At 38.2% G+C, this 20,510-nt stretch overlaps 3 protein-coding genes across 8 annotated transcripts; 2 read left to right on the top strand and 1 right to left on the bottom strand.

The window, feature by feature from the left end:
* The first annotated feature begins 14 nt into the window (after nucleotides 1-14).
* LOC117565115 (uncharacterized) lies at nucleotides 15-3,696 on the top strand. Of its 3 annotated transcripts, none has more exons than XM_034244075.2 (3): nucleotides 15-159; nucleotides 653-1,666; nucleotides 2,291-3,696. In XM_034244075.2, the coding sequence occupies exons 2-3, from the start codon at nucleotides 681-683 to the stop codon at nucleotides 2,937-2,939; spliced, it is 1,635 nt and encodes a 544-aa protein (XP_034099966.1). In that variant the 5' UTR covers nucleotides 15-159; nucleotides 653-680; the 3' UTR covers nucleotides 2,940-3,696. The 3 variants fall into 3 exon arrangements, with proteins under 3 accessions (XP_034099966.1, XP_034099965.1, XP_034099969.1); XM_034244074.2 differs by lacking the exon at nucleotides 15-159 and adding an exon at nucleotides 271-326; XM_034244078.2 differs by lacking the exon at nucleotides 15-159 and adding an exon at nucleotides 347-489.
* Nucleotides 3,697-4,930: 1,234 nt separating this feature from the next.
* On the top strand, nucleotides 4,931-8,929 carry LOC117564257 (zinc finger protein 771). Of its 4 annotated transcripts, none has more exons than XM_034242958.2 (3): nucleotides 4,931-5,173; nucleotides 6,111-6,831; nucleotides 7,462-8,929. In XM_034242958.2, exons 1-3 carry the CDS (start codon nucleotides 5,081-5,083, stop codon nucleotides 8,466-8,468), a joined length of 1,821 nt encoding a protein of 606 aa, XP_034098849.2. In that variant the 5' UTR covers nucleotides 4,931-5,080; the 3' UTR covers nucleotides 8,469-8,929. The 4 variants fall into 4 exon arrangements, with proteins under 4 accessions (XP_034098849.2, XP_034098850.2, XP_034098851.2 ...); XM_034242959.2 differs by having other exon boundaries at nucleotides 4,932-5,158; XM_034242960.2 differs by lacking the exon at nucleotides 4,931-5,173 and adding an exon at nucleotides 5,230-5,871.
* On the bottom strand, nucleotides 8,868-13,464 carry LOC117564258 (calcium uptake protein 1 homolog, mitochondrial). Its single transcript, XM_034242961.2, is given in 9 exon segments — nucleotides 8,868-9,460; nucleotides 9,521-9,980; nucleotides 10,381-10,541; nucleotides 10,935-11,049; nucleotides 11,108-11,145; nucleotides 11,264-11,366; nucleotides 11,368-11,427; nucleotides 12,696-12,855; nucleotides 12,924-13,464. Coding segments are annotated over 9 exon segments (1,569 nt in total). The 5' UTR covers nucleotides 13,241-13,464; the 3' UTR covers nucleotides 8,868-9,305.
* Between the last annotated feature and the right edge of the window lie 7,046 nt (nucleotides 13,465-20,510).

The raw sequence follows: 20,510 nt of genomic DNA on the forward strand, positions 1-20,510 counted from the left end.
ACTTTCTTTACCGCGAGCAACGTAATTTAAAGAGGAACGCTTGCTCATTTTGTGCGTAAGTTGGAACGTGTTATGCCGACCAAACAGCTGTCGTTGCCCAACACTACGAAAAAACTCAAAACGGGCTGCAGAAAATTAACAATCACAGGACATCATTTTGTAAGTAAATTAAACAATTTAGCTATGTTGTGGCATTGCCAAACATATTCCAAAAGCAGCCCCAAGCTGTGGCACAACTAAATTGCGCACAATTTGCCAGCGCTAAATGCAATTTAGCGGCGTAAAATGTCAGTAAAAAAAAGCGCTGGCATCAGTGAGAAAAAAAGGTGATGGTGAAGTAACGATGGGAAGGGGGATGAAGCATCGACGACGCTGCTGACGCCGGCGTCGACGGTGACGGCAGCGACACTGTAAGAGAATGTGGTGTGTGGACAAAATCCTAACTGGACGCCTAGGCAGTGCTCAACATTGAGACAGCTGACTGTGTGTGTGAGTGTGCGCTAAAGTGAACGAGTAAGAACAAGCTGTGTGTTGTTCTTGCGTGTAAGTTGTGTGTGTGAGTGTGTAGAGCAAGCAATTGAAACCCACAAAACATAAAAATACCCACAGCGCCCAAATAGTAAATAGTTGTTTTTGTTACATGTATTTATAGAACGCAGAACGCAGAAATAACGCATTCAATGGATACGAACGCCAGCAGCAATGACGAACCAAGTAAGACGAACAGCAGCAGCAACGACGACGGTGGCGTCGCTGCCATGGATACTCTGGAACCGCCAGCAACAACAAAGACTCTCAAACGTTGCCTAAGTGTGCCCATCATACGCACCAACAGCAGCGGCACCGCTCTGCCTGGCAAATTGACGCCAATGACAACACGCGCTGCCGCCGCCGCTGCAGCCGCAGCACGCGAGCACGAACACGACGAGCACGAGCACGAACACAAACACGATCATGCACACAGGCACGCACACGAGCAGACGCCAAAGAAGGACCAAGGCCAAGTGCTGCCAAGTCATCGCAGTAATTTGACTATCGATTGCTTTGGCAAAAATATTCACATACGCTCGCAACCAAATTCACGCGAAGTATCGCCAGCGCCCATGTTCAATGTATTTACGCCACGTGCACGTCGCTATTCCGCCAGCTATAGTCCCGCTCTGACCGCAGCTGGTATTGGAGGCGGTGTTGTGGGTGGTGCCGCTGGAGGAGCTGCGTCTGCCTTGTGTTTGACGCCACGCGTCTCGCAGCTGCGACAAGAGGAATGCGCTGATCTAAATAGTCGTGAGGTGAATCACGAGCGTGAAGTGCATCGTGATCTGAAGATCTCACAGAGCTGGGAGGATCTCACGTTGGTGGCCGAGAATTGGTCTTGCAAATCAGATGAGTTCTCGAATCCACTGCAAGTGGTCTTGCCTCAAGTGGGCAGCGGTTGCTCTTCGCCCAGCCCAACCAGTAATAGAGCTGGCATTCGTCTGCCTTATTCGCCGTCACCGACGCGGCGCACTTTCGCCACCAGGCGTTCGATGTCGCCGATTGCGATGCGTCCGTCGTCGCTGGGACCGGTTAAGCGCAAGTTTGAGCTGGACAGCGACAACAACTATCCGGGAGTAAGCAACTGGAGCGTCTACTCGCCACCGCCGCTCAAGAAGATCTTCACAGACAGGTGAGAGCGATGCTCTAGAGGATTACCATTGAGTAATGCTGATATGAAGATTTTAGTAATATAATGGAGGCTATTCGCTATGACAGATTTATGTAGAAGTCTGCAAAAAGCAACCGCGTAGCCTTAAAGTCTTGCATTCTTGATGAATGTTAAAATAACCATCCGCCTTTCTGTCTGTCCATCCGTATAAACAGCTAGATCTTCTAAACTATTGAAGTTAGAGGCGGCAAACTTGCTGACAATACAGCTTAGTGCTGACGACAACTAAAGTACATTTTTAATTTTGTCACGCCCACATCCTTGCACGAAAATCCAATTTAAAAAAAATTGAGAATATTGTTTAAAAACTAAAGTTTAAAATTTAATTTAAAACAAACTAAATGTTTCAAGGGAAGTTCCCTTAATTTTAGCTTTCTTTTTAACTCTTTGTGCAAAATATATTTAAGTTTCATAAATGGAGGTGATTTTATGTTACAAATTAATAATGAAACAAAGAAAAACAATGTTAGAAACATTATGAAAGACAATTTTATAGATAAGTGAATATTTAACTCTTTTGTAGTTTCCTTAACTTTTCTCAATCTCAAACAGTTTAATGCAACGATTTCTTTCTCTCTTTTGCAGTCGTGGCTCTTCGCCCGTGTGTCAATCGCCATCGTCGGTCTGTCCCAGCCCCGATTCGGGCACCTACGATGGTCGCATTACGCCCAAGCTGTTCATCTCGAAGCTCTGCACCAACAACAATGCCACCGGCAGTAGTAATAGCAACAGTAATAACAACAACAGCAGCAGCAGCGGCTGCCCATCACCGGTGTCCGCTTCACCCAGCAGCGTGCTAACCGGCAACGGCTTGGATGCGATGTGCAACAGTCAGAGTCAGAGCATCGATGAGGGTATCTCGATACCGGAGAGCGAAACGAATACGTGTCGTAGTCGCACCTCGTCCATACTGTCGACGGCATCGTCATTGGGTGGGCCGCAGTTGTTGGTCAACGACATGGTCGATGATGTCACCTTGATGGATGATGCGAAAAGTGAAACGTCTTCCATTGGTGGTTGTTCCACCGTCAGCATTGAATCCTCCTCCTGCGACAGTGGCGCCAAGGCGGCAGCCACATTCCTCAATCGGCTTGCGGTCGATGATGTGGCCCAGAAGAGTTTCTACATCAATAAGCAGGGATTCTCTGGCGCCAAGAAGTTCATTGTAAATCACGAGAAACTGGAGCCAAGCAAACAGTCATCCACCAAAATGGATGTACAGCAAAAGCTTTAAGCAATTTCCCCCTCGTCGAGGATTGCAACTGTAACTGTAACATATATAGCAAGAGCCCCAAGAGTTAACCCTGGAGATATATAAATTCCGACATTTAGCGTTACAAATTTAAACACACAAAACACAAGCAAGCACCCACCCAATGTCGCCTTAGTTCTTAAGATACTTTTTCATTGTACATAGTTAAGTTTTTGATTCACATCAGTTTTCTTTACACTCGAGTTTTTGCATATCATCTTCATTATAACTTTGTCCGTTTTGTTGTTTTCTCATATCAGTTTTTAACTTGTATTCCCGCATCCTTGCATCTTTTGTGTATATGTCTCAATTAGCCGTCATGCTGTATATCATGAACCATATTCTTATGAGAGTTAAAATCACGTATCTATAAAAAATATACATAATGATATGTAGCTAGATTTGTAGCTCGATTTACGGTACACTTACACTTAGTTCTTAGCCCGCTTAGCTCGTAGTACCAATCCAATTTTGCCAAATATGTTTCTTTTTAGATATACTTATATATACAAACATTATATACTTACATATATGCCCACGATTTATGTGTAGTGGATATCTGCGCATATCCAATGATCATTTTTTATTTTGTCCAACGATTGCATCCCCAAAAGAAACAAAAAGAAAAATAACGCGTTTGGATCATTTGAAGAATTTAACAAAAACCTAGCTTCAAGATGTTTTTTCTTTGTCAAACACAAAAAGTGCATAATAAAAGAGTTTTTTTTCAATAGATTAATTACAGGCTTTTATTCAACTGACTTACCAATTTTTCAGAGTTGGCATATTATATAGATTGGAATTATTCTTAAGTTTAACTCTTTATTTCTGCCTTACAGATTTATTAGATCTTAAATTAATCCAATCTAACTAATCTATATGATCGCACATTTATTTTAAAATATGTATAAAGTGTAATTTAAAGTGTAATCTTATTTTAACCTTTGAAATTTAAATTACGTTCATTTTGTGAGAAGTTTGCAGTGTTCTTAAAATCAGTCCATAAATCCTATATTAATATATATATGGAAAATATCTATTTTAAATTTAGAACCTTATCTATTCTTTACCTTTTACTTTTTATTAAAGCAACAGAATTATTCACTTTATAAAATTAAATATTCCAACTATTTCTCTCACCCCTTTCAATTATACAAATGGACAAAAACATTTTTATATTTTGCTATTAGAAATACATATCGCACATTCATAAGTGGAATAAGATATTTATAAATATATAAATTATAGTCATTTAGATTTTTTTCGCAGTCCGAATGCGTTCAATTTCATCAGTTTTGTTAGAATTCCAATGAAATTAGCCTCCATTTCAAATTCCCATTAAAATTTCTTTCTAATCTACTGCATTTATGTACTATAATATATATGTATATTTCAGAATATATGTATATTGTATTTACTGGTATGGGTGGCTGCGTGATATCATTGGCAAGCCTTATAAAGTGAGGTAGACAACAAAAAAGTTCGAACACCTGGCGCTTTGGGAGCGCCGAGCATTGCTCCCCACTTGAAACGCTGTCTTTTTTTTTTTGTGCTGATCGAGACTCCCTCAGCCTGCGTCTCTGGGCTGAGTTGGTTGAGTGGGCGTGTGTGGTTTTTGATCTAAAACGAGTTTCATAGTCGATTCGAGTCGAGTTGCAGTCACGAATCGCGGGGATGGCAAAAGGAGGAAAGAACCGAAGACGGCAACGGGTCAACGTTGTTGCCATCACTGGCATGACGTCGCGCTCTGCTTAGATGCCAACCACCCAAATTAAATGCATACTAATCAGCATTGTGCAAGGGCCCCCTTTGTGGTGGCGTTGCTCAACACTGTCGCCAGGCTGACGCAGCAGCTAGCGTTGACGCGACAGTTGCGCTCCAACAATGAAGCCCAAAGAGAGCAACAACAACAAAAGCCTGCTGAGCAAAAAAGGAAAAAGAGCAAAGCAGCAAGAAAGCAAAACGGTTGCGCACGGAGCTTACGCTGCTCGACAGCAGCGCGCTGCTCTGCGCTGCTCTGCTTCTACGTTGCTGTCTCTGTTGTTGGGTTTTTACTGCTGATATGTGTGTTGTTGTTGGTTGGTTGGGACCACGACGATTCGCTCCGCTTCGGTCGTGCTTTAATGGAGCTTGCCGACGACGACGACAACTTCGTTCGCCCCGCTGCTTCAGTCGACAACAACAACAGCTCCACTCGAAAAGTAATCTTGAAAATCGTGAGTTGAGTTTTGCGCTCGCTGGTTTCTTTTTTTCGTCGATTTTATTCATTGTTGCTGTTGTTTTTGTATTTTATTTATTTTTTTGCTCTCGCTGGTCGCGTCGCGTTTTGTGTATGTTTCGCCCTGCGCCGCATTTTCTTTGTTTTTCGCTTTTGCGTTGCTCGCCTGAAGAAAAATCAAGTTAACAGCCAACGCACGCAACGCGCCATCGATATACAGGGTGTGTGAGTGTGTGTGGGCAGAGAGAAGGCAGCGACAACGACCGAGGCAGAGGCAGCGAAGCAATAACGACGAGGAGCTTCAGCTTCGCTTTGCCGGGTCGCCAACGATCTTCGCTTGTTGTTGTTTTTGGTTTTGCGCGTGTGCATTAAAAATAAAAAGCCTGCAGCGCCAACGCAGACGTCGACTGCGACGCTTCGCTTGCTTCTGCTACTGCTCCCATTGTGTTGTTGTTGCTTCGCTTCGCTGATTCAGAGACGTCGCGCTGTCGACGTCGACTGAAACTCGACTTTTGGCGTTTTGTCGAGGTTGCTGAGCCCGGGCGAACGAGCCGCGAATCCAGTTTCTTCTTCACTCTCGGCCTCGGCTAACAAACAACGCGAAACAGCCACGGCAAAAAAGAAATAAAAATAAAAGCAAGCAGAAATCACTTTTTTTTTTGCGCGTTTGCCAATTGTTGAATGTACTGCGGCAAGGTTTGTTTATTTGTGGATTGTTTAATGTTGTTTATATTATTAATTGTGCAAGGATGCTAATTAGCTTAATAAGCATAGCATATACACAGGCGCAACAGCGCAAAACGAAAGCTCTCGGAAAAAGCTCTTATTAAATCACTCAAATTACCTTTCTCTTTCACTCTTTTAAAGCGAAAGCTTTTTCAACTCACACTTACATTCCCTTTCACTCATCCACTTGCTTTCCTTTTGCTTTGCAGAGCATGGAGCTTTCGTCCGCCGGCTGCGCTGATTGCTGCAGCGACTGCACCCCCGTCCCACCCGCTTGCTGTGCTACGTCCGCCAGCTGCTGCGAAGAAGCTGCCTGCTGTGAAACGAATTGCCAGCTGCTGCCGAGCGAACAGGCGATCAGCTATGAATATCACGAGCCCGAAGAGAATTTTGTGTCGATTGATGATGCGAAGATTAAAAGCTTGCTGCTCAAGATTGGACAACAGCAGCAGCAACAACGACAACAATTACAGCGCGAATTGCAGCAAGAAAGGGAACCACAGCGGCAACAACAACAACAGCAGCAGCAACCGATTATTGAGCTATTGGATGATGATGAGACTGCAATTCGATGCTCACCTGATATACAGTTGATTCCCAAGCCCGTGGAACAACATCGCATTGTGGCACGCATTGAGCTGAGCGACAGTGAGTGCGATGAGGAAGAGCAGGAGACAATAGCTGAGAAGGAGTTGCCACTAAGCTGTGAACTGCGATCGAGTCCGGCTCACATTATCGTGCTTCAGTCGGATGATGAGGAGCAGACGAATCTTTTGCAGCCACTGCCTCCAAAGGTTGAAACTGCAACAAAGAAGAGACCCACGAGACCTTATGTGAAGCGACGGGGTCGCAATTTCTATCAGTGCCAAGCGTGTGGCAAGAAAGTGCAGTCCAACTACAATTTGCGGCGTCACATGATGATACACACAGGTGAGTCGCAGCTCAAAGAGAAAAAAAAAGAAAGAGAAAGAGAGACACAGAGAATAGGGCTCCAATTGCTTAAGTAGCGTGTCTCTAATTACCACAGCATTCGACTATCAAATGTTATCTAAGATCTAAATCGGAATACTTCTTGAATTGATTCGAAATCTGAAATCACTAAGACTTTTAAACATTTTTAACAAAGACCAACCCTATCTATAGACAAAAATTCTTCATTATCATAGAAATTTTATTTATATGTATTTTATTTGGATAAAATTTTGGAAGATGTGTATTTTGTTGATCTATTATTAATCAATCTGCCTTAAGACCACAAGTAAATGCAATAATTTATATTAGGTTTGTTTTTGCGTTATCACAGATAACTTATCAGACTTAAATTTGACATGAATTAATATTTTTAGTACAGGTATTTTTAAAAGTCTTATCAAGTCACATGAAATGTTCCTAAAATACAAATTTAGAAATTTGTTTATGTAGAAATTCCTATGTATTTATCAAATATTATCCAATATTTTTAAAATGCTTTAGTAAGTTAGGCACCTAAAATATAAATTATATAAATTTATAAACTGTTGCCGAGATTGAAAATGTTTTTTTCTTATTTTTTTTTAACAGGGGAACGTCCCTTTCCATGCGACTTGTGCGAGCGTCGCTTTCGAGAGTTCAGCGATCTGAAGAAGCATCGACGTCGTCACATGAACGATCCGCGCTATATCTGCATGATCTGTCACTTGTATCCACCGATGGAGCAGGACTCCACGCGATGTGTGGAATGCGAGGGCAAGAATCTGTTGCTCAATCCTCAGGACTGTGAAGATGGGCCAGAAGTTGTGAATGCTGTGGACAAAGACGATGACGACGATGAAGAGGCTGAACCAGAAGCAGAGCCAGAGCAGGCACAGGAAACAGATCAAGAGGAAGGAGATGATACGTTGATGTCGCCTCCACCAGTTGCCACAACATTAATTGCCCCGCCGTCGCCCTTGCTGGTTGTCACCTTGGTGCCTTCACTGCCAACGCCACCTCCCAGTGCATCGGTAACAATTTCGAGCATTCCGCGGAGCTACAGCAGCGCCAACTCTTCCTCGTCGCTGAGCAACGAAACAACTTTAGTCTCGCAGTTGCCAGCGCGAACTTCTCGCAATCGTCGTTCCTATCCCTGTCCGCTGTGTCATCGTCCATTTGGCACGCGGCACAATCTCAAGCGACACTACATGATACACACTGGAGAGAAACCCTTCAGTTGCACCAAGTGCCGGAAGCCGTTTCGGGAGTGCTCCACGCTCAAGAAGCATATGGTGACCCATGTGCGTGAACGCTGGTATAAATGCCTGAGATGTCCAGCCAAGTATAAGGATTATTTGCATTATACGTCGCACAAGGCTACACATGGCAGTGAGACACCACTGGAGTTGGGATCTGTTGCTCAACATAGAGTGCGATCCTCGGACAGCGACGATGGGGAAAGCTCTCTGGAGGATTGGCTGGAATGCTGTGAATGCCAGAGTCGATTTACACGCCTGGATGCGTATACGGCGCATCTTAAGCAACACGATTTGGAACTGTATGGCATGAGTGTGGATGATGTGGAGGATGACGATCAGGAAGTCGAAGTGGCCTAGTTCGCAATGTACTGCAAAGCTTAGAGCAGTTTTATTATAGGCAATGTGAGCCTATTTAGGTTGTAACATTGTTAAAGAACTATGTGTCTGCCTGTCTGTCCACCTCTCTAAATGACTGGATTCCAGAAACTATAAGAGCTAGAGCTATGAAACTTTGTAATATTACTTTTAATGAGTCTGTAAAGCTCGAGTTTAGTTTAGAATTTAGCCACGCTCCCTTATTATAGTTATAAAAAGACTATGGAGACCATTCCATACTATAAACCGGACTCTTCAATCAACATAATTCACTCCCAGGCTGTATTTTCCTTAAAGAAACAAAAAGTGTAAAGCTTTAAGCGGTAAACCGAAATCCTAATATTTTCTATTTCCCCACAATGCGAATTAAGACTTAATGTATATGATAAAACATTAGCATTTATATTTTGTTGTAATTATTAAATATGATAAATATTAATAGATATTTTATAAACGTATTAAGTGCACAAGAGATGTTCGTAAAAATTGTGTTTAAATATATCTGATGAAATTTTATTTAAAGAACAATATGCAGAATAATTGAAACTGTACCAAACAATTGATAAGACAAATATTGATTGATTGTTATTTCTCTTTTGAATCATTGGTACATTCAATTAAACTGCATAAATGTTTCATTTAGCCCTAACAACATTAACTAAAAATAATAAATAGTAGCACGGAGAAAAAATAATAAAAATAACAGCAAGCGTATGCAAAATGACTAAGTGAAGGCGCTTGGAGCACACGAAGGTCAATAAAAATCGAGCGAGGGAAAATATTTGGCAATCCACAATTCCAATTCCAATTCCAATTACTCTAAATGTCAAGTAAGACGGGTTTGGTTTCCTTGGCACATTTGAACACTGAACGCATCATCTTAAGGAAGCCCGTATCCTTGGGCTTCTCCAAACCGCGTTGCACGCGATTCTTCATGACCGAAACGAATTCTTTGTTACTCAGCTGGTTGTCATCTAAAAAAGGAATAAATTAATTAACAACTATTAAAATTGAAATGATATTATTCTACTTACTGTTCTCATCGAAGATGGTAAAGACCACATCAACCACATGATCGGAGAGATTGACAGCGGCCACAGTTTTGGCCACATGCTGCAACGTCTTCTGATCAATCGAAGCGCCCGCAATGTGATAGAAAGTCAACGCCGTGTCCACATCGTTGATGTTGTTCAGAAAGTGAAAGAAGTCGAGATAATCCTGCTTGGAAATGCCAGTGCCATGATCACGAAAACGACGCTTCACACGCTTCAGCTTCTTGAGCTTCTTCTTCTGGGGATATCCCGCATAGGCGAGCATCAGTTCAGCAAAGTCAGCTTCGGTGATGTTGCCCTCCTCGTTGGGTTGTTTTCGTTCAAACTCCAGCGAGAGCATTTCACGTTGCAGTTGTTCTTGGAAGTCCAGAAACTTTTCGATGGTCAGCTTCTCATCCATATTGGGTCCAAAGAAATACGTGATCAATGCCGAATTGACGCCCTAACACAAAAATAGAGAATGTCTTTGTATTCAAAATTGCTTAGGAAATGTGAAATAATCGCTAATTAATAATATTTATGAGCGTGCGGGGTGCAAAATACATTTATATAGTGTTAGAATGAACGTGAATGGATGGATAGCTAAAGCGTTTGGTTAATTACATAGACACAAAAGTACCTTCAGGGACTGGCAAAGATGCAGTCACAAAAAAGGAAGTGAAGTAGTTATTTTTTATATACACAGTTACGACACACACGCATTCAACGGACACGCGTGTACAAAAAATATAGAGGAATAAAGCCAAGAGATATTGAGAGAATATACAAAAGTATACAGTAAATGCTTTTCTTCATTTTTTTTTTGTTTTCTCTTGGATTAGGTTAAGAGACAGCTGCTTTACCTTGAACGTGTTCCCGGTGTTGGCATGATCGCGATGTCGTGTTCCCATGCTCGTCTGTTGTCGGACGAGAGTCGCCACCATTTCGAATTCCTCGCAGTCCACATCGCCATCGCCATTCAAATCGAACATGCGGAAGGCGATCTCGAAGTGACGACGGGAAACTGCAAGAAAATTATTGAGTTAAGTGTGATCAAATTTGTATCATTAAATGTTGCTAATTATAATGAAGTAAATTAAATTTACGTTTACAATTTGGATTCTTCCTAGATTAAATGATTGATTCTTAAGTAACTTTGAGCTGCATAGAACCTACATCACTAAAGCACTATAGTGAAAGAAAGTGATCTTCAAAATTGTTTCATTACAATAGTATCATTATCACTAACAATGTAATTATTTAAATGTCTACTAAGATTCTAGTTTGAAATGTAAAAAGTGATTTTAAACCTAATTAAAATTTCTAGAATCTAACACAGTTTAGTATCTCTAGTTTGATGACTGGATATTACAAATTAAGTAAGTAATATTAATGTTTCTATAAACTACATGCTTACTCGATAGTACGGTGAGCAAAAAGATATAGTCAGAGAAGGTGATGAGGCCAAAGGAGCCAAGCTTGTAGAAGATGCTGTCCTTCTCAAGCTGCAGATTCAGCTGCTCACCCACCGACTGCAAAAGAAAACTGATTAATGACTAAAAATAATTAAAAAAGATATATCAAACTTACTTTAGGATCGTAGCGTCTATACTGATCCAATCCCAGACCTGAAAGAAACAGTTAATCTTGTTCAGCGAAAAGTATTTTTGTAAAGACGTCAAACATTAGTTAGTTGTGCGACTGCAAAGGCAATGAGATTTGAGTTGAGATTAGGAGAGCACATACCATCTGGTTGCTTCATGCCTGGCGTCATGCTAGTCAAGAAATCGGTTGGTGTCATGTAGACCTCATGTCGATCATCGGCCACCGGCACTTGGATGGTGGCAAAAATAGCGAAATACTTTGTCTGGCGTTGAGAATTGCCTGATGCGATTCTCATATTCAATGATCTAAGCAACGATCGGTTTAGTAAGTTAATATTACTTATAAAATAGGTTTTTCTTTTCTTTTTTTTTAGGAATTTTCATAACGCAGGCAGAGAAAAGGCAAAACAGAATGGAAATTAAAGTGATATTAAGAGGATGACGCTATGAATATTGTGTTAGTATTTACAGTCTTATGTTTAACGTTTATATATATAGAGAGAGAGAGAGTTGCTAACTGAATTACCATCTGGTTGCTTCATGCCCGGATAGATCGAGCGTAAAAAGTCCTCGGGTGTCATGCATATAATTGTCTGTGTCGCATCCTGTAGACGCACCGTTGCAAAATAACGAAAGATTTTGTCTGGTGTCGAATATTGCCTTAAGCGATTCTCGTACTCAATTATCTGGTTTGTGGGAATTTTTGTTTTTTTTGGGGAGTGTTGTTGATGTGTCGGGTGACAGAGAGATGGCAACGGAAAATGTGTGACGAACATAAAGAGAAATAAATAAAGAAATGGAATTTAAATAAAGTCTTATACGCAGAACATAGATTTGAAAGCGCAGTTTTGTTTTATACAAGAAGAAAGAAATTTAAATATACAAGAAATGAAAGTAAAATAAAGTTTTATACATAACTAATGTATATAGCAGAAAGTAAGTATTTATAGTAAAAGAAATTGAAATACATTTATATCTAGATAAAGAATTAAAAATAAAATAAAGTTGTACACAGAATTATTACAGAAAAAGAGTGTTACTTTTGTATGATATTTGTACATAAATAAAAAGTTATAAAAGTAAATTATACAGTGAGTTTAGTTTTTAAAAAGCTTTAAAAAAAAATATTTTATACAGCAAAAATCTAGACGTGCAGCTTGATTTTGTATACATGTAAAATAAGTAAGTTATGTTTCAAAGGCCTATTATTCTACACAGCAAGAATTAGAATTAAAGGCAGGAGTTGTTTTCAAAGAATTATATGAAATGAGTTGTTCAGGTTTAAAAGGGTTTTATAAACAATAATTTTATACAGCAAAAATGTAATTTAAAGAGTAGTCGTTTTTCATAGATATGCTAAGTATATTAAATAGAGACTTTTATAGAATTTGAATTTAAAGTGTTTTTTTTTTTTATAAAGCAAGTGAGTTTAGTTTTAAAAAACTTGCTACAAACAATTATTATTTTCAATTTTGTCTTACGAATGAAAATTAATTAAAACCAAGTTCTATAGAGACATATTACTATGTACAGAAGAAAGCGAATTTAGGTTTTTTAAAAAGCCGTTAACATACTTTGCGCTCACGGAAACCAATCTTCTCCTTGACGGCTTTGAGCTTGTCATCGGCATCGACGGTGGCTTCACTATCGGCGTCGCTTTCGCCGGCACTAACGCCATTTGTGGGTTTCTGACCCGCATCCGCGTCAACTTTTGGCATGAGCAAGCGCTTCACTCTAAAAATAGACGCATTTTTATTTATACATAGTTTTGCTTTGGTATTGATTAAGTTTTTAATACTTACTTGCCCCAATCTAGCACGGAGATCACAAACAATGTGATAACCATGAAATGGAAGTATTTGGTTACCTTCGGCGTTCTCTCCTCGCCATGACCAAAACGCTTGTGCTCCCGGGTTTGCTGTAGCTGAAGTTGTCTTTGATTTGCCGTTGTTGTTGTGATTGTTGAGTTTGTGCTCGCTATGATTTGATTCCTATTGCAATAATTATACAGCGTTGTGTATGTACGTGAATTTTGCAATAGGGTGGGGGCGGGCAGTGTGGCGCGTCTGCTAAGCGCCGTTAGCGCCTGCCGCGTTACCAAAAAACGCAGCACAGACATTTTTGCACGAACTATAAATGTTTTTATTCGCGTTTATTGCGTTTTTCGCATTCGCATTCGTTGGTGAGCTAACACTAAAAATTCGCGCTAAACAACACTGCACGCTACAACAGCTGACCGCACATTCCTTTGCCAATTACGTTGAACGCAAATATTTTGCACTGAACTATGCTATTTACTAACAAAAATTTAGACATGTGTAGTTTAATTGAAGAGTTGCGAAATAAATGCTGAATTATCTGATCACAAGCAGCAGCAACGCACTGGTAACGCTGCGAGAAGAAAACCTGTGCTCCTCATTGCATATAATATAGCTGTCTGGCAGCGCTGTTGTGCTCCTCATAATATGTTTTTTCGACGGTCTGGTAGTACAGTGCGCGAAGTTTTTGAGTGAAAAGCAAGATGCGGTTTAAAAAATTTGTGAAAAATTAAAAGTGTTTGTTTAAAAGTCTTAAGTGTAAGGTTAAAAGAGTAAAAAGTGCTTCTGGCTGCTAGTAGACTTGTTATGTGCAGGTATGTGCAGCTCTATGTTTTTACAACGATTAATAAATTGCGTGACACCCGCGCTAAGATCGACACGCACACACGCGTATGCTTAAGCGTCACGCACACACACACATACGCATATCACGCATCACACCTTAGCATATCAATCACTCTATCAAGATATTACGATTGCGCTGCACTTTGCACACACATACAAATTTCTTCTCTGTGGGCGTCTTTACAAATTGAAATGCTGATTGCATGCAATGTCCATTCGGCCGCACGTTACACGCCAATACACAACAACAACAACAATAACGAGATGAGCGGTAAACGGTGAAATTTCATTTTGATTAATGTAACACACGCCCCGATTGGCGCATGTTGATGTATTTATTGGGCGGTCTTTATTTATTGCACTACATTTCGCTAATAATAATGTTAACTTCGCTTTCTTGTTGTTGTTGTTGTTATTGTGGGGGTTTGACAGGCATTAGTTTTGGTTAACGGAAACATTTCACTTGTTGGCGTTATTAATTACAGAATGCTGAGAATGATTTAAGAACTAATAGTTATTAGGCAATATTTCAAAACTTACGTTTACGCATATTTTGCACACTTATTTAAGAAGTTTTCCGCCGAGCAGCCATAGATGGCGCTAGCCATCGCTGCTTTACGGTGCTGCTGTCACAGATGGCGGCAGTATAGTATCGTTGCTTTATAACTGATAAATTATGAGCTTTAACTACGTAACTTGAATGTTTTGTATTTAGTAGAATTTCAATGAGTATGCGTCGTTATTTTGAACGATTAAAGTACTTGCCGATAGTCGCGTTATAGCCTAATAGTCATAGATGGCGCCAGCACTACATGACTGGGCGACAGTTGTTTCAATTACTTTTGTGATATTTAGGCGAATTACTTTTAAATTAAACTGATAATTAATAAAGTTCTGAGCTGTTTGTAAGAAAAGTTTTTATTTGAATTAAATGTTATATTTGGAATTATTTAATTTTTATAGGAGAGTAAATCTATTTGTAATTAATGATTATTCTTCCTTTAACATAAAAGTTAAATCTTTATTAACCACAAATAGTTCACAGTCTGTTTGTGTAGCAAACTCACATCTGTTTTTGTCGCGTTGAGATTTCATGATTTGATTGAAAGTTATAACTGCTGTCAAGGCCATCGTTTTGACCATGTTGCATGCAACTTGTTGTCATTACAATTGCTGCTTCAGCTATTTTCGTTGTTTGTTGTTGCTGTTCTTGCTGTTGGCCAATTTGGACAATTAAATCTGCATTAGTTACGCTCGGTAACGGACACCTGGAAAACAAACACAAACACAACTCAAACTGAATTTGAAAATTCGGATTTATGCTCGACTGTCAAACATACAGACAGAAAGACAGACAGACTGACAGTCAGTCAACGTCGACTTATTTAGCATTTGTGCAAATTAATTTCTCATTAGCCACGATTTTGTATAATTGGAAATGCAAAACGCATTGACTGCGTAATGACCATGCGAACCGGAGCAGCCAACGTCAGCTGTATTGGCTTGTTGCTGTTGGCCGGGTTTGTTGACTCGCTCGATGGTGTTGAACAGGTTTCGAGTTGATGCTGCCAACAGCAACAGCAACAGCAACAGCAATAGCAATAGCATCGTCGCCTTTATCAGTTGTCGCCTGAATTGCCTCCAAAGGCCTTCTCAATGACTGCCTGACTGCCTGTTGTCTATAGGGCCAGCTAAATCAATGCAATTAATGTCACTTCCTCTGCATTTAATGTCTATGTTTTGTAATCGACGCTGGCGCCATTTGCCATTGTCCATGTGCCGCACAATTTAAGCCAGTTTCTGCACAGCGAGAAAAAATCGTCTGAAACCAAGAATAAACTTTCATAATTGAGCCTATATAACATATACTAAAAAAAAGACCAATAATTTATAGAGTTTGTTTGCAATCTAAATAAATTATTCTTAACTCCAAAGACAAACTTATTAAAATTAAATTTTAAACGAGAAAAAGAAACTACAATAGTTTAAGATTCTAGATTGATCATTCTAAAGATTGATTTAAGATATTAAAGAAAATAATCTTAGTTGACATTATTAAAGTTTAAAATACAATGGAAAGTATTCTAAAATGTAGCCTAAGATTCTGGATTGATAATTTTAAAGACTGTTTTCAGATATATAAAAATATTAAGACGAAGAACTCGGAATTAAAGTACATAATATGAGTTGATATTTATAAAGTTTAAAATATAAAGCAAAATTTAAAATTAATATTTTTCTTACGAAAATTCAATAATTTATTTTATTCTCATTAAACGATTTGTTATTGTTTTATTTAAATTTTATAAAACAATACAATTTATTCTCAATTTATTAACAATATTCTTTAATGCATGAACAAATTTTAATCGAAAGTGTTCTGATATCTAGATTCAAATTTTATAATAATATATTAATATATTAGGGCGAAGTTGAAGATTCTTAATGTTTAACAGAAATAAACATTTTGAAATTAACTATAATCTTGAGAACATTACCCCATTGGTTTTTGTATTGATAAAATTTTATAAAACAATGAAAAATAGTTTTCTTTGGTTTTTTATTGAAGAGTTAACTATTTTTTTTTTTAAATTTTTATTTCTCATAATATTTTATGAAACAATTTTTAAATATATAAATATTTGCAATCTGTTTTTATAAGTTTGCAATCTTATTTTAAAATTTGTGTTCATTTGTGTTAATGTTCATCTTGATTAGAGGTTCTAATTTTTCTCACTGTGTATGTCTTTATATACGTATGTATGTGTGTGCTATTTGTAGGCATTCTAGCCAGTTGCTGCAATGACTTCTAATTGCTTCGTAGGGCAGAGATAGCAAGTTGCTTCCTAAATTACAACTATTGGGATTTTAACTATATAAATTTTGCTTTGTAAGTGACAATTATTTAATCTATTTGAGCTCCAATTGTGTAGCATTAAATAATTGTAGTCCAAGTAGTTTGGGTCAATTGTGTAAATTAAACATTTTCGGAGATGGTGTTTAATACAATGAATTAGATGAATAACTGTCTTAAATGAAAGTTTTGTGAGTTATTCGTTCAAGTTTAACAAATTTGTGCTTTGATTTGTCTTAATGGTTTGCTAAAATGTTAATTAATTTGTAATCGATAAAAAGATGTTTGTTTTGGTCTTTGATTTTATTTTATTGTTCTAGATTCTCTATAAATTTATATTAAAATGTATTTTTCAGTTTGCTGGAATACATTTTCAGCAGAATATTAATGCTACAATTTTTTAATTTAAATATACAAGAAGAAATTTGCTCTCAAATTATTCTTTATAGAATTATATTGAATGCTTATGGTTAATAAAAGCAAATTGCGGTCTGTAATACAATACATAATGATGAAAAAAAAAGAATGAGAAAGAGCTTTATACAAAGTGAAAATAAACAGAATGTGTGCATTTATAAATACAGCTAGAAAATAATTTAGCATAATGAGGAAAATTATACAATATCCTATACAATTTCAATTGAAATCATAATTAAGGTTGTGTTCTAGGAATCCAAGTGGATTGCAGGCAAAGCAGCTTAGTTCAATGTTGAATATTTATGCATAAATAGAATTTAATTCAAGCGCCTGTCGTTGTCAGCATCTGTTTGTTGAATTTTAAGCATATTCGATGTTATTTTTTGTTTGTTGAAATTTTGTTTTGTTGCCTTGATTGCCGAGTGTTGTTAACTTTTACGATGTTGTTGTTCCTGTTGCTCAGCGGCTCATTTGCGCTTTAATTGGCCATTTATCGGATGGTCGCCAGCGTCTGTTGCAATAAGTGGATTTTTAGTGGATTTTGCTCAAAGCAGCTGTTCACACGCCTTCGCTGCCTTTCAGCAAGTTCAGTGTCTGAGAAGTCGCAGTTCAAACAATACAAATAATTGGCCCCTCTCTTTCTGTTTTTTGCAATTAGCCGGAACTGCACCCGGTGAAAGAGTTGCTTTTGTAGTCCTTTGTAGTAGTCCTTGAACTCGCTCACAGAGTTCGAGTTTCCTCGTATACAAATGCAATATGGACGAAGGTCCTTTTTGCTTGTGCCTTTGCTTGTGCCTAGGCAAGCATTTGATTTCCGCCTTGCTAAGCAAATTCACTTTGCCTGCATGCAAAGCAGCAAACACATACAAACACACACACACACACACACACACACACACACACACACACACACACACACACACACACACACACACACGCACAACACACACACTCACACACAAATTGGCACACATAATGCGTAGGGCTTAAATGACATTTTCGGTTAGCAGCTCGTCATGAAGCTGCAAATCCTGATGCAGCCTTATTGAATGCATTGCCAAGTCTGAGGCCAACAAACAAAAAGGAAAGATTGAGGAGGAGATTGCGAGAACGAGAGGCAGCTATGAGCCTGAGAGATTGGAGAAAAGAGAGCAACTTATAGTGTAAGCGGAATGGGAGCAAGAGAAGTTCGCCTTTCAAACAGCTTTTAATTAATCAAGAGGCAATCCGCATTGGCGTTTGATGAAAACTTCACTCAATATGCCATTGCCAATTGGTCTTACCAAGTTTTCTCTCATAAGAGTGCTTCTTCTTCTCGCAAAAAAACCCAATTCCCTTATCGCATTTCACTCTTGCAGTTTTCTGCTTTCCTCGTCTTGTTGCGTCTCATTTTACTCCCTTTTCTCCTTTTGACGTTGCCTTAATTCTGTTTGTCTATAGTGGGTGTTGTATGCAACTTCTTTATGTGCGTGTGTGTCTCTGAAAATTTAATGAAAGCTTTTCTGGATTCACTCTTTTGTCAATTAAAAATCGAGTTTCCTTTGTTTTAAGAAAACGAAAAAAGTTTTCTGTCTTAGTATATTTTGATGAATTTTTGTTTTTCACATATAAAATCAATAAAATGGAAAATAATTTATGAAAAATACTTTTTTTTTATGACAGTTTGAAACGGCTATTTTGATGAAAACATAATCTCATATTCGATATGGTTGGGGAAGATTAAATATAAACAAAGAATAAAGAACTTTAGTTACTACAAGCTTAGGAATATAAATTAATATATAATTATTTTTAAAACTATTATTAAAATATTGATTTTTCCTATTTTTTAATTTTTTATTATTACAAATCTTAAGATGATCTTGTTATAGTAATCAAAGATAGTCATTTTTGAATTCACGTCTTAGCCAAAATTGTTTATTTTCGACTATAAAACATAATTCTCGAAATAACTATTATTTCATAAAAAAAAAAAAACAAAAACTTGAATTTGTACATTTTTAAATTTCATAGTTTTGTTTGTTTTTTGTTTAATGAAAATCTACAATTTATTTTTAAAATATATCTATATATAAGATTGCAAATGTTATCGAAGCAGTTTTTTGCTTTGGTTGAAATTCTGGTATATTTCTCATGTTATGGTATATTTCGATTGCTTTTCATTTTGAACTTTATCGCGTGCTACTTATCAATTAATGTTTCTAATGTAATATATGTAATATCTTTTGCCCATAGTAAGCTATAATCATTAGAAACATTAATTGATAAGTAGCACGCGATAAAGCGCAAAATGAAAAGCAATCGATATTTATAAATTGATATGGACATCAACTCGCCTATTTTGCGGTTATGGCCAATGAACTCGCTGTGCATTGAATTGTGACTGTTATCGGAGATAAGGAAGCCAAAAGCGATTGCATTCAAGCCAATCAAATTGTGATCTATTCAACGTTATGGGGGACACTTTGATGATGGTCTATGCGATGAGTTTGTCAGTTCGATTTGATGAGTGTTTGTGGTTGGCCATGTTGATTGACCATCTCCGCTTCGCTTCTCCAACCGGAAGCTGAGCAGGTGCAGCTGCTACGAGTTCATTTCGCATTTGACCGGTGGCAAGTGGCAGTTGCAAGTGTGTGCAAAAGAGGAAATTAAATGTACGCTTCAATATCCGATCAAATTTACTGCAATTGCTTTTGCCTCACTTAAACGCAATTCAATTTGCCGCATACAAAAATCCTTGCAAAATTAATTACAACGCCCGCAAAGAGACGTTTAAAAAGTTTGCTTCCCAAAAAAACAAAAAAAACTCTTTCAAGGCTGCACGCGTTTTCACATTTTCCGGCGAGAATTATATACAACAAAAACAACAACAACAACAATGAAAAAAAAACGGGAAAAGTTATAACGAGGGGAAAACAAAACAAATTTGCGCTTGTTTTAATTTTTATTTACATGACACAGGAACTGAAAATCGCTAAAAGAGTTTAAAAAGTCAGCCGTGCAGAAGGAAGAATGAAAAAGGATGCGAATGGAGGAGAGGAAGAGGAGCCAAAGGAGCTTCTATGCCACACGAGGCGGCATGTGTAAATATTTTGAGTTAATTAGTTCAAGTGACTGCCAAAGGCGGGGTAGAAAGTAGAAAGCGGAGAGAAGGAGACACAAAGAAGGCTTCAAATGTGCTTAAAAGCGTGTAAAAAGTGCGAAGCTCATTTTGTAAAATAAACAAATTAATTTTATTACAAGAGCAAGGAAACCAAAGAAACTTTGTTGCGACTTTAAGATACTCACATTCGTGTGCTTCCTTCCTTATTTTAACCAGACTTCCAGGGTATCTTATAGGGTACACAATGACTTGCATGTGCAAGGCAAACAACCTGAGTTCCGAGAATTTAATTTCCGGCTTCCACTTCATCTTGCTGTTGCGTTGCTCTTGTTATTATGGAAAATCTAATAAA

The sequence above is a fragment of the Drosophila albomicans genome, chromosome 2L, assembly GCF_009650485.2.
Source record: "Drosophila albomicans strain 15112-1751.03 chromosome 2L, ASM965048v2, whole genome shotgun sequence".
NCBI classification, from domain to species: domain Eukaryota; kingdom Metazoa; phylum Arthropoda; class Insecta; order Diptera; family Drosophilidae; genus Drosophila; species Drosophila albomicans.

What these genes read in the sequence shown, in the direction of transcription:
- LOC117565115 (XM_034244074.2), top strand. Translation starts at nt 286, where the DNA reads ATGTCAGTAAAAAAAAGCGCTGGCATCAGTGAGAAAAAAAG. An exon ending in GGCATCAGTGAGAAAAAAAG is followed by an intron (nt 327 to 652) that starts GTGATGGTGAAG and finishes ATGTATTTATAG; the next exon opens with AACGCAGAACGCAGAAATAA. An exon ending in AAGAAGATCTTCACAGACAG is followed by an intron (nt 1,667 to 2,290) that starts GTGAGAGCGATG and finishes TCTCTTTTGCAG; the next exon opens with TCGTGGCTCTTCGCCCGTGT.
- LOC117564257 (XM_034242958.2), top strand. Translation starts at nt 5,081, where the DNA reads ATGGAGCTTGCCGACGACGACGACAACTTCGTTCGCCCCGCTGCTTCA. An exon ending in GAAAAGTAATCTTGAAAATC is followed by an intron (nt 5,174 to 6,110) that starts GTGAGTTGAGTT and finishes TTTGCTTTGCAG; the next exon opens with AGCATGGAGCTTTCGTCCGC. An exon ending in TCACATGATGATACACACAG is followed by an intron (nt 6,832 to 7,461) that starts GTGAGTCGCAGC and finishes TTTTTTTAACAG; the next exon opens with GGGAACGTCCCTTTCCATGC.